General features: G+C 48.0%; 1 protein-coding gene across 1 annotated transcript in view; it reads left to right on the top strand.

The window, feature by feature from the left end:
* The window catches only part of LCT (lactase), a gene marked incomplete at its 5' end in the record, with an annotated part of 53,652 nt that overhangs the window by 32,855 nt on the left and 5,273 nt on the right, over positions 1 to 15,524 (top strand). Inside the window, 6 exons of the mRNA XM_082630037.1 lie at positions 2,135 to 3,685; positions 4,314 to 4,582; positions 7,546 to 7,836; positions 10,277 to 10,475; positions 11,911 to 12,113; positions 13,966 to 14,075. Coding sequence (XP_082486163.1) covers positions 2,135 to 3,685; positions 4,314 to 4,582; positions 7,546 to 7,836; positions 10,277 to 10,475; positions 11,911 to 12,113; positions 13,966 to 14,075 — 2,623 coding nt within the window. The remainder of the gene's footprint in view (positions 1 to 2,134; positions 3,686 to 4,313; positions 4,583 to 7,545; positions 7,837 to 10,276; positions 10,476 to 11,910; positions 12,114 to 13,965; positions 14,076 to 15,524) is intronic.

Raw genomic sequence — 15,524 nt, 5'->3', positions numbered from 1 at the left:
TTGAGCCAACACCATCTTTTCCCAGAGGGGACTCAGTCTACAGAGGGACGCAGACAGAAAAGTGCAATATATGGTGATGATGGCATTACAGGGTGGCATGAGGACACTCAGGGTGGGACTCCAGCCCATTAAATCTTCCCTCATCGCTCCAGCCTTGCCTGATCTTCATTTCCTTTAATGGGGTATAAAATCTACATTCCACATCATTCACTTTGGTCCACTTAACCTATATCTACAGTCTCATTTTTACCTTATATGTCTTTTTATTTCAAGTAGAAAGGAGCAGCAAATAGGTTTCATCTCGTAGGTCAGTCCTAATCAACTGACAGTGGCTAGTTGTCTGCCTAGAGGACTGTGTTGAGAAGATTTCGAGGCCTTGTCTAGAATCAAAGAGAAAGAGTTAAAAAGTGATCCCTGCCCTGGGCACTGCAGTAAGGAATGGAGACCTACATCCCACTGTTTGTGAGGTCAGACTTCACCTGTACTCTCCTCAGTATCAAGGAATCCCTTTAAGACATTATCTCAAGTGATCCTTGAAACAGCCTTGTTCAGAAAATAGGGGCAGGTATTATCTTCATGGGACAACTGTGAAAACCGATGCTCTGAGAGATTAAATGATATGCCCAGACACCCAGTGAGTGGAGCCTTAGGCCCTTCTGTTTCTGGCTCAGCTCTTCCTTCTGCCCACTAACCTATGAGGCTTTTATTCATCTTTATGTTCCCAGAGCCTAGCACAGCGAGGGATAAAATAGGTGCTTACTAAATTATTTATTGAGTGAATGAGCGACGTTACCTACCTCTTACACAGTCATCCACAGCTATTGCTCTGACTCCTGGTTGACTCACTAGAACATTTTTAATTCTTTCACAGTTCTGGAGGCCAGAAGTCCAAAATCAAGTCGTCACTAGGAACACTTTCCATCCAAAGGCTCCAAGGGAAATCCCTCCTTGCCTCTTCCAGCTTCTGGTGGCTCTAGGCCTTCCTTGGCTGTGGCTGCATGACTCCAATCTCTGCCTTCATCTTCACATGGCCTTCTCCCCTATGTCACTTATGATGATGCTTGTCATTGAATTTAGGACCCACCTTGATTAATCCAGGATGGTCTCATTTTGAGATCCTTAGTGAATTATACTTGCAAAACCCCTTTTGCCAAATAAGGTTACATCAGTAGTACCAGGGGGTCAGCACTTGGATATACCTTTTTGGGGACCACCATTCAAGCCACTGAATCAGAGAATACATTTTTTTTAGGCTTCATTTCTCCTTTTAAAAACGGAATGCGTGGGCTTCCCTGGTGGCGCAGTGGTTGAGAGTCCGCCTGCTGATGCAGGGGATACGGGTTCGTGCCCCAGTCCGGGAAGATCCCACATGCCACGGAGCGGCTGGGCCCGTGAGCCATGGCCACTGAGCCTGCGCGTCCAGAGCCTATGCTCCACAATGGGAGAGGCCACAGCAGTGAGAGGCCCGTGTACCGCAAAAAAAAAACAACAAAAAACGGAATGCGTGATTATTTCATGTCAATATTACTAAACATAAAGAAGAAAATACAAAAGCACATTTTTTAAAGATTAAATGATTTATGTATTCTGTATTAAACCAAGGAGTCCTGACACTAGCAGATGGGGCACTTTTCCTTTATTATTCATTTTAAGGTAGGGACACACCTTTGGATTGAGACTTATGGCCATAGATGTGGCCTGATTTTGTGTGGGTCTTATGGATTTTCCTTTTACTTGTTATGAGGAGGAAAAAGGGTTAATATCTTGAGGGTAACCCGAGTCACCTCCCGAACTTTCACGTTAAAAGGAAAACCTTTAAAAAGTAACATCAGCCCTTTGCAACTCTGTCATCATTTCAGACCCCAACCGATCCTTGCTTAACAAACACCCTTACTTCTTGCCGGCTCCAATCCTAATTCTCGACCAACAATTTATGTAACCTTGCAGTTTTTGCCTTTATAAGCCTCCCCCCATTTTATAGTGGAACACAATTCAAGTGCTTCTTGACTCTGTGTCTCCCGGGCTGCAGTGCTAACAAACCCCAAATAGACGCCTCTATTTTAAAAATAATAAAAATAAAAAGCAACATCAGTAACAGACTTTAAAACAATCCCAATTTTGGTTTTCTCCACAGCTGTCAAGGAGGACTCAGTGGATGTTCAATCTTACATTGCTCGTTCCCTCATCGACGGCTTTGAAGGCCCCTCTGGGTACAGCCAGAGGTTTGGGCTGTACCATGTCAACTTCAACGACAGCAGCAGGCCAAGGACTCCCAGGAAATCTGCCTACTTTTTCACCAGCATGATTGAAAAGAACGGTTTCCTCACCAAGGTAGTAAAAAGACTGCCACCACCCAGTAAAGCAAACGTCCCCCGGAAAATCAGAGCCTTCACGTTTCCATCCGAGGTGCCTTCCAAGGCTAAAGTAGTCTGGGAAAAGTTCTCCAAACAACCCAAGTTTGAAAGAGATTTGTTCTACCACGGCACGTTCCGGGATGACTTCCTGTGGGGCGTGTCCTCGTCAGCCTATCAGATTGAAGGAGCTTGGGATGCTGACGGCAAAGGCCCCAGCATCTGGGATAATTTTACTCACACACCAGGGAGCAACGTGAAAGACAGTGCTACTGGAGACATAGCCTGTGACAGCTATAACCATCTTGATGCTGATCTGAATATGCTTCGAGCTTTGAAGGTGAAGGCCTATCGCTTCTCCATCTCCTGGTCTCGGATTTTCCCGACTGGAAGAAACACTTCTGTCAACACACGTGGTGTTGATTATTACAACAGGCTGATTGATGGCTTGGTGGCAAGCAGCATCTCTCCCATGGTGACACTGTTCCACTGGGACCTGCCCCAGGCCCTCCAGGATATTGGAGGCTGGGAGAATCCTTCCTTGATTGAGTTGTTTAACAGCTATGCAGACTTTTGTTTCCAGACCTTTGGTGACAGAGTCAAGTTCTGGATGACTTTTAACGACCCCACATACCAGGCATGGTTGGGGTATGGCTCAGGGGAATTTCCCCCAAACGTGAACGACCCAGGCTGGGGACCTTACAGGATTGGCCATGCAATCATCAAAGCTCATGCCAGAGTCTATCACACTTACGATGAGAAGTACAGGCAAGTGCAGAAGGGGGTCATCTCTTTGAGCCTCCGTGCACACTGGGCAGAGCCACAGTCGCTGGGGGTCCCCAGGGATGTGGAGGCAGCTGACCGAATGCTGCAGTTCTCACTGGGCTGGTTCGCCCACCCCATCTTCAGAAACGGAGACTATCCCGATGCCATGAAGTGGAAAGTGGGGAACAGGAGTGAACTACAGCACTTAGCCACTTCCCGCCTGCCCAGCTTCACTGAGGAAGAGAAGAAGTACATCTCAGCTACAGCCGACGTGTTCTGCCTCAACACCTACTCCTCCAGAATCGTGCAGCATGCAACACCCAGGTTAAACCCGCCCTCCTATGAAGATGATCGGGAGCTGACCGAGAGGGAGGACTCTTCCTGGCCCTCCACAGCAGTGAACAGAGCTGCATCCTGGGGGATGCGAAGACTGCTCAACTGGATCAAGGAAGAGTATGGGGACGTCCCCATTTACATCACTGAAAATGGAGCAGGGCTGAGAAATCCGAAAGTGGAAGATACCAATAGGATATTTTACCACAAAACCTATATCAATGAAGCTTTGAAAGGTACGTGAGTGTTCATGTCCCCCTTACAAAATCTCCCAACATCCACATGTCATGTGCCTGAAATGGTTTGGCAGAGTAGATTACACACCATCAACAGGTCTCCCTTTTATACCCTAGTTCTGTAATTCTTTCCCGGTTTGGGAATCTGAAAAAAGCAATGGTCGTCTCCCCAAATGTACACACAGGGTCCCACAGGAGTATCCTCATGGGTCCATTTATTCATTATTGAGCAACTACTATGTGACAAGTTCTATTCTAAGTGCTGGAGACACAGCAGTGAACAAAATAAACAACTTTCTGCTGACATGGAGCTTATATTCTGGTGGGTTCCATGCACCCTAGAGCAATAAACTCTTCTCTAATTCACATTTCTGTATTTAACTTCTAAGGTAGGCTGAGACTCTTGAATTTCAGACATGTCCCTTTACCCCAACAAAAGAATTTGATTTTGCAAAGATCAGTCATTAATACTTGTTATGGGGGCATCAGTGTTGACAAAAAGAAAGAGACAAGATGATCTATCAGGGCACACATTACTTGTGTGCACAAGTTGGTGGTTTAGGACTACCTGCAGTGAGGAGTCCTCCTGGTGTAAAGCTCTCCTCTGCTGTCTGTGAAACATTCCCAGCCTACAGGCTCGATGGTGTCGACCTTCGAGGATATGCTGCATGGTCCCTGATGGACAGCTTTGAGTGGCTAAATGGCTACACGGTCAAGTTTGGACTGTACCACGTTGAGTTCAGTAACGTGAACAGGCCTCGCACAGCAAGAGCCTCTGCCAGGTACTACACGGAGGTCATCATCAGTAACGGCATGCCGCTGCCCAAGGAAGACGAGTTTCTATATGGACAGTTTCCCAAGGGCTTCAGCTGGAGTGTGGCTACCGCTTCATATCAGGTGAGGAGTTCAGGGCAATTCACCATCTACAGCAAACCTACTATGTGCCAGGCTCTGGGGTCAGGGCTGGAGAGGGCAGGTGGGAGCAGTGGATTTTTATAGACCTGTGGGAGGGAAGTACGGGTACCTTGTGGGGGAGTCTGGGAGGCCCTTTTCCCAGACAGCTTGGCTTCTTCACATCCCCAAATTCAGGCGGGCCATCACAGTTACAAGGGCTGTGCTGAGATGGGTGTTAGCAGGCCAGATGGAGCAGGTGGAGCCTGGAAGAAATACTTAGGCAAAGACATGTAAATATGAAGATTCTCAGCTGGACGCCTTTATTTCTCACCTAGTCTCTTCCCAGCAGACAGTTTGATCAAAATGGCTATCACATGGGCCTGGGCGTTTTCTGATGTCCTAATAACATCATACCTCTACCTTATTCATGCTAAATGAAGCTCACTAATACAGAAAATATGAGGATTTACTTTTCCTCAGAAAAAAAAGATAAAAAACGAAGAGTGACTTGCCCAGGCAGTTAGGGGTGTGACCCTGCTTTACATCTTCTTCCTCCATTTATTTTCTTTGACACAGGAGTAGGGGTTTGTATTCTGTGTGGAACCTGGGTGGGGTCAGTGGTCTGAGCTGACTTGACTCTGGGTTGCTCAGCCCTTGGATTTTTTCTAGGTGACCATAGATGCTGAAAATGTTTCTGAGGAAGGTGAGGGTAGCTACCCTGAGATGACCAGACTACCAAGGTATAATGAAGTCTCAGACCAAATTCTGCCATATCCAGACATATGTTAACTAAGCACACAAACACAGGAACTATTCATGTATCCTATTCCATGGCCTGGAGAAAACCTCAGCTCTTGGTCCCCTTCGGTGCTCTGGTCAACACTGTACATGAAAGGTTCACTTGAGGAAATGCCAAGATTTCAGAGACAGGATCCTGTTGCTCCAGGGAGACAGAATCTTCTGTAGCAGGGTTTCTCCAGCTGGGTCTGATTGACATTTGGGGCTGGATAGTTCTTTGTTGTGGGCCTGTCCTGTGCACATGTAGGATGTTTAGCAGCAAACCTGGCCTTTACCCACTAGATGCCAGTAGACTCCTCCCCCAGCTGTAACAACTAAAAATGTCTCCAGACATTGCTAAGTGTCTCCTCAGAGACAAAATAGTCCCTGGGTGAGAACCACTGCCCCACAGGTTTATAGCTGGACTTACTTATTCTAGGGCTAGGATTAGGGACTTATTCTAGGGCACAGGTTGCAGGCCTGAATCAGTTATTACTATGATAGTTGACAAATGGTGATTTTCTGAGTTTATCATTGCTTTTATATTTATTAGGTGGCATTCAAAAGAAAGGTCAAGTTTTGTCTTTTCTCCTACTTAATTATTTACATTTTACTTATATGTAAATATATGTTGATATATATCATCAGTATGGCCTTGTGAAGTCCTATTTTTTTTCCAATGGGTTATACTTTTGCTGTTATTATGTATGCAGATGGTTAAATTGTCCACTTTTTGCCTGGTGGATTGTCCTTTAGCTGGATCCTGTGTCCTTTTTTTTTTTTTTTTTGTGGTATGTGGGCCTCGCGCTGTTGTGGCCTCTCCCGTTGCGGAGCACAGGCTCTGGACGCGCAGGCTCAACGGCCATGGCTCACGGGCCCAGCCGCTCCGTGGCATGTGGGATCTTCCCGGACCGGGGCACGAACCCGTGTCCCCTGCATCGACAGGCGGGCTCTCAACCACTGCGCCACCAGGGAAGCCCTCCTGTGTCCTTTTGACATGGCCCATCACTCTTTGAGCACTCTGTTAATTCTTTCTGGTGCAACAAGATGTTCCAGGCTCATCTTGTATCTTTTCTGCCCCAGCCCTGTAATCAGCCATTTCTCTAAAGAGCCCTGGTTCCTTTTATTGGATAAGGGCATTTAGAAACCAAGATCTGGGTGCTAGGTGTGCTCACTGCTACTGGGGTGTCATTACTTCTAGGCCCACTCAGTGGACAGAGCTAGGAAATGCATGTGTGTGTACACACACACACACACACACACACACGTGCATATATGTCTCGTTCTACATCCACCCAAATATTTATGTATGTTAAAAAACACACAGATACCTCCAATTGCAATCCAACTCTACAGGGTTAATGCTGGCCTTCCCACTTTTCATATTTGTATCTCTTTTCTCCAATGATGAGAAATCTAGTTCCTAATATCTTCAACATAGTCACTTATTTTCTTAGTCCACCTGCATTAACTAGTCTCCCAACTACCAAGCCATCTCCTGCACCCAGATGGACCACACGGGGTGCATTCCCACTGACCTAGGGCCTGCCACTCTCAGAGGGGCTGTGCAGGCCAAGCCTGGACATGTATTCTTGCTGAGAATGCCAGCACTACCTTGGCTGCAGCCAATCACACAGTATCACACTATATATGCTTAAGTGTTTTAAAGTAAATTATGGAAATTACACCTCTCAGACTACCTAAGCCCATAGGTAGGCATTTGCCCAGTGGCTTGTGGTCAGTTTATAGGCTAGGTGGGAGGAGGAAAAGGAGGCACAGAAACAGTGATACACATCTTGATTAGAAACTCTGCTGCTACATCTGGCATCATTGGTATTTGTTTGGCTGTGATTGGGGTTGAGGCATGTGGAACTGTTCATTCAGACTTTTAGTGAGCACCCACCATACTCCAGACAGCGCTGCACTGACTGCTGCACCACCAAGATGAAAGATGCAACGCCTAGACCTCAGTCTTGTAGGAAGAAAGCCAGTCAGCAAGCGCGTAATTGTGCAGTGCAGCATGACAGTGCTGTGATGTTCAGGAAGTATGTACGGGAAGCTGTAGGAGTTCAGAAATCGGGGGGTGGCAGAGAAGGTGATGCCGACTTATGTCCTGACTCAGGACTCACCCACTGACTGGGAAGGGCTTGACTACATGACTTGCTTAGACCATGTCTTGTCATTTTGAGATCGAAGGTGCGTGGAGAGCAGATGGCAAAGGGCTCAGTATTTGGGACACGTTTTCTCACACACCACTGAGGGTTGGGAATGATGACACTGGAGACGTGGCCTGTGACAGTTATCACAAGATTGCCGAGGATGTGGTCGCCCTGCAGAACCTGGGTGTGACCCACTATCGCTTTTCCATCTCTTGGACTCGCATCCTCCCTGACGGAACTACCAAATACATCAATGAAGCGGGCCTGAACTACTACGTGCGGCTCATCGACGCGCTGCAGGCTGCCAGCATCCAGCCCCAGGTGAGATGGGGCCCTGACCGGGCCTTGGCCAAGTCCCCTGGGAGCCAGCTGGGCTGGAGAGCACATTTCTTGTGTGAAAAAATGCTGTTTTCAAATTTAATTTCTGAATGATCAGTAAAGATTTTCCTTCTGCCCCTGACCTCTAGTCATCTGTTTCCCTCACAGGTGACCAAGTTTGCTGGGTTCTCATGTCCTTTTGTGTATGTGACCAGTAGGCATGTGTATATGTGTATGTATATGCCTTTTCCCCTCCTTTTTCCTAATGGTATGATACATACAGTTTGATACTTGCTTTTTTAAAAAATTTTTATTTATTTTATTATTTATTTGGTTGTGCCAGGTCTTAGTTGCGGCAGGCGGGCTCCTTAGTTGTGGCATGCATGTGGGATCTAGTTCCCTGACCAGGGATCGAACCCGGGCCCCCTGCATTGGGAGCGTGGAGTCTTAACTGCTGCACCACCAGGAAAGTCCCGGTACTTGCCTTTGTTTAACAATAGTTCTTACAGATATTTCCGTATCCATACATAGTTTCCTCATTTGTTGTTTTTTTGTTTTTTGTTTTAGTTATGTGGTAATTGTTTGTACCTTACTTCTCTAATCACTTCCCTATTAATGGACACTCTTCCCTGTGATGTTTCCACTCTTTTGCCATTATAACCAACACTACAATGAGTAACCATAGATACATAATTACACTAGGGTGGAAGTTTATCTGTAGGATATGGTTCTAGGAGCAGAACTGCTGAGGCAAAAGTGCATGTGTTTTTAAGCCATGAGTTATTATGAATAATAATACAGCAGCTCACTTGTGGGCTTCTTTGCTGTCACCAAATCTTTAATTTTTTTTGTGGTACGCAGGCCTCTCACTGTTGTGGCCTCTCCCGTTGCGGAGCACAGGCTCTGGACGCGCAGGCTCAGCGGCCATGGCTCACGGGCCCAGCCGCTCTGCGGCATGCGGGATCCTCCCTGACCGGGGCACGAACCCATGTCCCCTGCATCGGCAGGCGGACTCTCAACCACTGCGCCACCAGAGAAGCCCGTCACCAAATTTTTTACATTTTACTTGGGAGCCTAAGAATACTTCTCCTTTTCCCCTGGGCCATTTATGATAAAGGGCTGGAGGGCACTACTTCTATGATACTGTGTGTTTCCTCTGCTGTATTGATTGGAGATTATGCACTGCAGCCAGAGCATAATCTCCGCGTTAACCCCCCCCACTCCCCACCACAAAAGCAGAGATTTTTACAAATAAAAGTGCTACCTGGACTTCTCACGCTGCTAACACTGCAGGAACAAATCATCCATGCAGCGTTTATTACAGTGCGTGTGAGCACTAGCTATGATGGAGAGGGGAGGGCCAGTGGCTGCCCTGCATGAGCCCAAGATCTGGGGGGAAATGAGCTCCATTACACACAACAATTCAGAACATCAGAAAGAACACAACTCAGGGATAAATGATTTTGTAGTTCTTATTTTTTTTTAATAGATTTTAAATTATTTATTTATTTATTTATTTTTGGCTGTGCCACGTGTCATGCAGGATCTTAGTTTCCCGACCAGGGATCGAACCCAGGGTCTTGGCAGCGAGAGCATGGAGTCCTAACCACTGGACCTCTAGGGAATTCCCTGTAGTTCTTAAGGGCATTGAGACACCGCAGAAAAGAAAAGTGCTGTGGCCAGAAAAAGCTTCAAGGAGGTGTGAGTCTTGAAGAAAGAGGACAGTCTGGGTGGGTGGGTGGGCAGGGGAAGGGCATTTCAGGCAAAGGGAGAGACTGGGTCTGAGCTGAAGATGGTTGGCAGCCCAGTGGAGACTAAGGACAGTGGAGACCCCTGGCGTGGCCAAGATGGGGTGTGTCAGGAGCATCAAGGGAAGACCCAGAGAGAGGAAAGGCTACTACACGGACATGGCCATAGGGACCCCTCTCCAGCAAAGGGTTCCCAGGTCCTCAGAAAGAACCTGCAGACAGATGTCCATGGGGATGCCCCTTTACAAGCAAAATGCCTCAGAGCCTCAGGCTCTCAGTGCAATCTATCCCGGAGGTTCTGAAGCTCTAGCATTTCTGATCCTTGACTACAACCATAACTAACATTTGCTGAAGAGCTGGCAGGATGTCAGCCACTTTTCATGTCCTCTGCCATGTGATTTAGGCCTCACAATGATTCCGGGACATGGAGGTCTCAGGGCCTGAGCCTGGGGTCACACAGCTGGTAGGTGGCAGAGCTGAGACTCAAACCCAGGCTTCTCTGATCCAGAGGTATGAATTCCTCACGCTTCAACCCTGCTGTCCTACCCTTCCGGTCAGAGAACTTTTGAGGCTTATTTGTCACATCATTCATCCTCAGCTTTAGCAGTAGACATTTACGCTGGTGCATACATACAGCATCGCTGGCTTCCCATGAAAAGGAGGTTGATGGAAATGTTGATCTTGCTTTTTCACAGGTGACCATTTACCACTGGGACCTGCCGCAGGCACTCCAGGACATCGGAGGCTGGGAGAATGAGACGGTTGTACAGCGGTTTAAGGAGTATGCAGATGTGCTCTTCCAGAGGCTGGGGGACAAGGTGAAGTTCTGGATCACACTGAACGAGCCCTATGTCATTGCTAACCTGGGCTATGGCTATGGGACAGCAGCTCCAGGTAAAGGTCCCAGACCCCCCTTGTCAGCTCTTTGGAGTGTGGCATTCTCAGCACCACAAAGACATGAAATCCAGGTGGCCCTGGAGGAGGAGGCTACAAAAGCCCGAAAGCAGTGCTTCAGGATCTCCGCCTTCTGCTCAGGGCTGCCTGGCAGGCAGCAGAGCTTCCCCCTTCTGACACCACTTTTGCTGAACATGAACTTCACATCTCAATACATCCAAATGGCTTCATTGCTCTCTCTCTACGTCTGATCTGCCTCAGATAGGAAGCTGCCTGAGATCAAGGGTGTGGACTAATCGATACAGGAAAGGACAATACATCAGACTGTACAGATCCACAGTGGTTTTTGCAACTCCAAAAATGCAAACATTTCCAATATATGATTTGGCTGACCTGGGCTGAACCTGACTTGAACCACTGTGAGGTGACACCCCACTTAGAGTGAACATTCAAAAGCTCTGCACGAGCAGTGCTCGTTTTGGCGGCACATATACTAAAATTGGAAAAGTTCAGCAGCAGACATATGAATGTCCTTAATCATGGAGAGCTGTCCTGGGCCCTGCTGGGGTCATATGTAACTCTGTTATATGCAACTTATTACTTTTCCAAGACACAGAAACATTTTAATTCCAAAATACGTGAAACCCTGGGGGTTTTTTTAATTTAAGTATATAGTTGATTTACAGTGCTGTGTTCCTAAGAGTTTTTAATAAGGAATTGTGGACCTGTCCTTGTCCTTTGAGAACCCTCCAATTTTCCTTTTCTTGAGTTCTGAGCCTTAGAGAGTAAATTTGTGTTCATTTATGTGATTCCTTGGGATTACATGTAAAAGCTGGAAAGAGCCACGGGGAGATCTGCTTTGACCCATTACCAGATGTATCTCCCATTGGTCCTTAGTTGACGCTTTGGTTTATCATTCCTTCAACTTATGAGAGGCAGCCTCTCTCATAACATTTGCTCTCAAGGAATCTCTGTGTCAGCTGCTTCCATCAGCTATACTCTCCAACTCTTACTTTCACTGTGGGTCCCCCCAGAGTGCCAGGATGTCACCTCCTGAGGCACACTCTTCTGGGTACTTTGCCTGTGATATATGAGCCACTCTTTGGGCGAGGGGTACAGAAACCAACATCTATCCATCAAGTGCCTTCTCTTTGCCAGATACAGTACTTCTGGGTGCTTTGCACACACACTGTTTCATTTCCTTCTCATAAGAACTCTCTATTGCTCATTTTGCAGAGGAAGGAACTGAAAGACTGAATTATTCACCCAAAGTTACCTGACCAGCTTTAAGAAGTGGAGCCAGGATTTGAATTCCATTCTTCCTCAAGCTAAAATCTTCAGCCTTTCTCCCAAACACGAAGAGGCCATCCATAGGCAGAAAGTGATATTCTTGGCCACATTTATTCTTCACTGACATCTATGTGTGTATTTCCAGGAATCTCCTCCAGGCCTGGCACTGGTCCCTATATTGCTGGCCACAACCTAATAAAGGCTCATGCTGAGGCCTGGCATCTGTACAACGATGTGTACCGCACCCGTCAAGGTGGCATGATTTCCATCACCATCAGCAGCGACTGGGCTGAGCCTAGAGACCCCTCCAACCAGGAGGAGGTGGAGGCCGCCAGGAGATACGTTCAGGTCTGTTCTTCCTCTGGGCATTGTTCTTACTCTTGCTCTTTTCCCCTCCTGTCATGATCTAATGGAAACAGAATTAGATTGCGAAACAAAAGATTTAGGATCTAGGCCCTGCGTTGCTATTACCTTATTTTGTGCCCTTGGGAAAATCATCTAAACTTATTGTACTGTTGTCTTCTCATCTTTGAAATGGAGGTGACCTAACTACCTCATAGGTTTGCTGTGATGAAAGTTCTTTGGGGTTGAATTTTCTTTCAAGTCTTAAAAAAATCATTTATATATATAGCTCTCACTGGATGCAACACTGGCTTGAAGCTAAATAACCGAAAGAAATTCTGCCTTTTCAATCTGTGGTTTGACTATAGGAGCTAATAGAACTGGGCTGCAACGTCACATTTCGCCTCTAGGTGTCACCATCTGATTTTACTTACTCTAAGAATTACCTTAAGTTGGGGGCTTTAGATTATGTGAAACTCATTAGCGCCCCTAATTTTCCATGAGCTTCACATAAGGACATGCATCTTTTGGTCATGGAATTTTGCTCCTGGGAAGTGGAGGCACAAGCAAGCAGGTCCCAACAACACGGCCCACCCTTATTTCAGCCTGGGCCCCTGAAAGACGAGAGAGAGAATGGTGCTCTTCATGCCATAGCTTTTCCCTGGCTCCTGCTACTGTCTCTGAAGAGGTCTGAAGGCACCCTCTCCCATGTTTCAGCATCAGGAAAGAAAAGCAAGCTTCTCTCTCCAGATTGCTCCCCGCTTTTAAAGGCTGGAGGAGTCCACAGACTGTGGCATTTCTGAAAGGACACCAATGGCCTTGGTTTGCCAAATTCTTCACAAACGAACTTGACAAAGGTGGTCAAATTAAAAAGCGCAAACAAGAACTTAATGTTCCATTTGCTAGCCAGCTGGGGGGAAAGCCTTGGAACAAAATTAATTCATTCCCTCATTTCAGACTCATAGAACTGGTGAATTAGAGCAATAATTTGTTTTCTGAAATCAAAACCAACCTCAGTAAATGTTAGGCTGTAGTCTCATTATCACAGCTCGTCTGTGAACTGTGACCCTGCAGCTCAGGACTATGACATACATGTCCCCTAATAAAATCAGCTTCCACGGAAACAATTTCTCACCTCAGAGTGAATTGAAGCTGCTTTTACCAGAGTGAGTATGTTCCAAGCCTCAACTCTGACTGGGAATGGAAGGCTGTCCTCACCCCCCATTTCAGGGAGTAGCCAGCAGGTGAGGGGAGGATGTCGAGACAGAAGCAGCCTCTGAGGACCCACAGCGTCATAGCACTTCGTTGCCACGTATACCCGCTAAGGGTAAGGATGGCCTGGACCTCATTCAAGAAAACAGACTGCAAAGTTCCTCACTTTGCGAGTCCAAAGCCCATGAAGAATCATCCTTTGCCTGGGCAACCAGCCTTGCACCTGGTTCCTCCCAGAAGGTTCTGGTGGGTCCTTAGGCGTGAGGACGGGGAAGGACCTGCTCTGTGGTAAGAGAGGAAATCAGGGCCTGGAGGCTTGTGGTCTCTCCCCATCTTCTGCAGGACCCTCCTAAGGGCAGCCAGCCGCATTTGTCAAGTCCAGGGCCCATATGCTCAGATCAGTTCACATCCCTCAAGCTACAGTGGGTGAGAACATCACCCTGCCCACAGTGAGCTCCCAGCGGGGTGACAAGACCTGTGGGCATTTGAGCTGCAACATGGGAACAGCTGCAGAAGAGAGGCATGCTTCAGACTGGGTTAGGGAGGAGCCCTGGGGTCAGCGACACCTGAGCCGGGAGCTGCGGTCTCCTGTGGGCCCGCCTGCTAGTGCCGGCACTGACTGTCCCCCTCCTAACCCCACCCGCAGTTCATGGGAGGCTGGTTCGCACATCCGATTTTCAAGAATGGGGACTACCCCGAGGTGATGAAGACACGGGTCCGTGACAGGAGCTTGGCGGCAGGCCTCAACAAGTCTCGGTAGGTCCTGGCGCCACGCACTCAGCCATGAGAACTGGGAGGAAGTCTGCTCCATGGTGCCCAACTGAAGCTCCCGGGTGTACGGCACAGTGATGCTCTGGACATGGCTGTTGGGGTCAGAGAGGCGTGTCTTAGGCGTGTCTGAGCTTCCTTGCTTGCTGGGAAGATTACACGCGAGTGTGTTTGTGAAGCGCTTAGCCCAGGACCTGGCATGGCTGTGACAGGCAGTTGAGACAAAAGGCAGTTGCCCTTATTCTTCTTCTTCAGAATAACCAGGAAATCCGTCCCCAGGGCATCTACTTCTTAGCGACCCACCATCTCACTCCAAGGACAAATTCCCCAGCTCATCCTATCCTATTTCATCACCTTAGGAGTGAATGTGGGTAGCAGTGGGTGACTCTTAGCCGAGTGCTTTTTGTCCTTTGGCCAGTGGGTGGCAATGGTTTGCACCGAGGCAGTCCTACTTCCGTCAAGGAAGTAACAGCAACATCAGCAACAGCTAACATTTATCCATCTTCTATTGGCACTTTCACTCCTATTTAAAGATGAGTAAGCTGAAGCACAAAGATTATGGCAAGACTGCCCAGCAGTTCAGTGATGGAGCTGGGATTTGAAAGCAGGCTGTCTGACTGCAGGGCCCATGCTCGGTTTAAGAGTCGTCCAGCTGGGGATTAGAGGTGTGGTGTGGGGAAGGGGACGCAGTGCCCTGGCCTTCTGGGAACACACCCACAAGCTCTAAGGTAGCTCATGTGACCATAAGAAGGGGAGGGTAGGGTAAAAGAATTCAAAAGGCAAGCATTCCTAATACAGCCTTTGAGTCTTATACAGCCCACCTGTGAGGATGAAATAATCCATCCCAGTCCTTAAAACGCATGTGTGCTGGCCTGGTTAGGGTAAGTCCTGCTGAGCCAAAAGGTCTGATCTGTCAACCCTGGTCTCCAACAAGCGAGTGCTCCAGTCCATTAACACAACCTTGCTGAGCACCTACTGTGTACCCAGGCCAGGGCCAGGCCCGGCAAGGTCCACACAAAGAAGGGGTTCCAAATATGGTTCCTCAAGTGCTGACACACTGGCTGGAAAGACAGTGACCTTCATCACTCCAAGGAATTCTATTCCCCAATTTCTTCATGCAAGGAAAACTCAGAGGAGATCAGGGCAGGCTGGGTAGACCCAGGAGACTTCACGGACACGACAGGACATCAGCTGACCCTGGGCCTTGACAAGGAACAGCATTTGGGAGAGCAGAGGCCCTTCCATCCAGTGGGGAGGGGTGTGAGCACCCACCTAGAGGTTGGAATGAGTGGGACCCCTGCAGCTGGAATTCGGGAAACTTGGCCCAGTAGCGGTGGGAGGGCCAAGGCCACGTGGTGGCGGGCCTGGAGGCCAAGCATAGGGGCTCACCCTTGATGCCACGGGACCTGAGGAGCCCCTGCTGGCTCCTGAGCAGGG

This window comes from Mesoplodon mirus (assembly GCF_964341445.2).
Source record: "Mesoplodon mirus genome assembly, chromosome: 8".
NCBI lineage: Eukaryota > Metazoa > Chordata > Mammalia > Artiodactyla > Ziphiidae > Mesoplodon > Mesoplodon mirus.
This window is presented reverse-complemented; position numbering and strand designations above follow the sequence as displayed.